We start from the raw sequence: 1,125 nt of genomic DNA, 5'->3' as shown, positions 1-1,125 counted from the left end.
TACAAAGCTATTTTATGTTCCTCACACTCAATGCAAAGAAATAAAACAATGTAAAGAAAAATATGTCCTCATTATTATTCATAATAAAACAGGTCTGCTTCATTCTGCAGTCCTGGGCATATTATATAATAGGGAGCACTTTATGGCACAAGTGGACCAAAGTACCATTTTGGTTCTGACCCACTGAATAGACATCTCATGTATATTGGGTGACTAGACTAACTCCATGGGAGCTAATGTACTGAACCATTTCTGTGGTATCCCCAGATCTCACTAAATTAAGAAAAGACTCTATATAAGAAAATATAACAATCAATCTGTCCATAAACTATATCTATCTAAAGCTCTTTCTTTAGTGTAAGGTGGGGAAAGGGGCCCTTTCCCGAGTACATGGATACAAGTATTATTGTGGTCTAAAGATTGCTGGATTGATATTGTGTCTGTTATAATGAAAATAAGGTGTACATCAAAACTACCGCCAGATTAACGTCCACAACTTGTCTCAATTCTTCAAATAACAGAGAAGCTCCCTTTCTAGGCTGACAGCGAGTCCTGGGTTGGCATTGCTGCTGGCTGTGAAACTCACCACCAAAGGTAAACGATTGAATTGAACCACCTGGTGGGTGTTACCGTAACAGCTGATATGTTTATTTTTTGAAAGTCCGAGTTTGCTTCCTTGGACTGTTGCAAGGGCAAAAGTAGGTAAGCAACCAGGTCTCAAAGCATGCTCTGGAGCAATATCATTGGCCACGTCAACAGCAGGCACTCCATCTCTATCTGACACAACGACAGCATGGAGTCCTTCAACACTTGGTAATTTTTTATACAGGAATGACTTTAGGTTACCCACCATGATGAACTTTCTCCCGCAGGATCAATCTCCACTCCTGGCCTTCTGGGCTGCCATGTTCTCACAGCTGTAAACTCAGGGACAGCTTCGAAGACAGTCTTCAGTCATGTGGATTCTTAGTGACAAAATCAGGTTTGACACTGATTTCCAGGCATTTCCTACCTTACCTCCTTCCTTCCTCCACATCCATCTAAATGGATTTCATCTGCTTTCATCTTCCACAAAGCTGCATCCCAAACCATCCTTCTCCTGAAGTTGGTTTTATTGACATCCCC

The 1,125-nt window shown here is 41.2% G+C and overlaps 1 protein-coding gene across 1 annotated transcript; it reads right to left on the bottom strand.

Annotated features, from left to right (window-relative positions):
- Positions 1–502: 502 nt before the first annotated feature.
- Positions 503–853, bottom strand: LOC123845535 (ragulator complex protein LAMTOR3-like). The gene has a single exon (XM_045876278.1). The coding sequence runs from the start codon at positions 851–853 to the stop codon at positions 503–505; it is 351 nt and encodes a 116-aa protein (XP_045732234.1).
- Positions 854–1,125: the final 272 nt, after the last annotated feature.

This window comes from Mirounga angustirostris, unplaced genomic scaffold, assembly GCF_029215605.1.
Source record: "Mirounga angustirostris isolate CCGP_5_RB_7025 unplaced genomic scaffold, mMirAng1.0.hap1 SCAF_6, whole genome shotgun sequence".
Classification (NCBI taxonomy): Eukaryota; Metazoa; Chordata; class Mammalia; order Carnivora; family Phocidae; genus Mirounga; species Mirounga angustirostris.
This window is presented reverse-complemented; position numbering and strand designations above follow the sequence as displayed.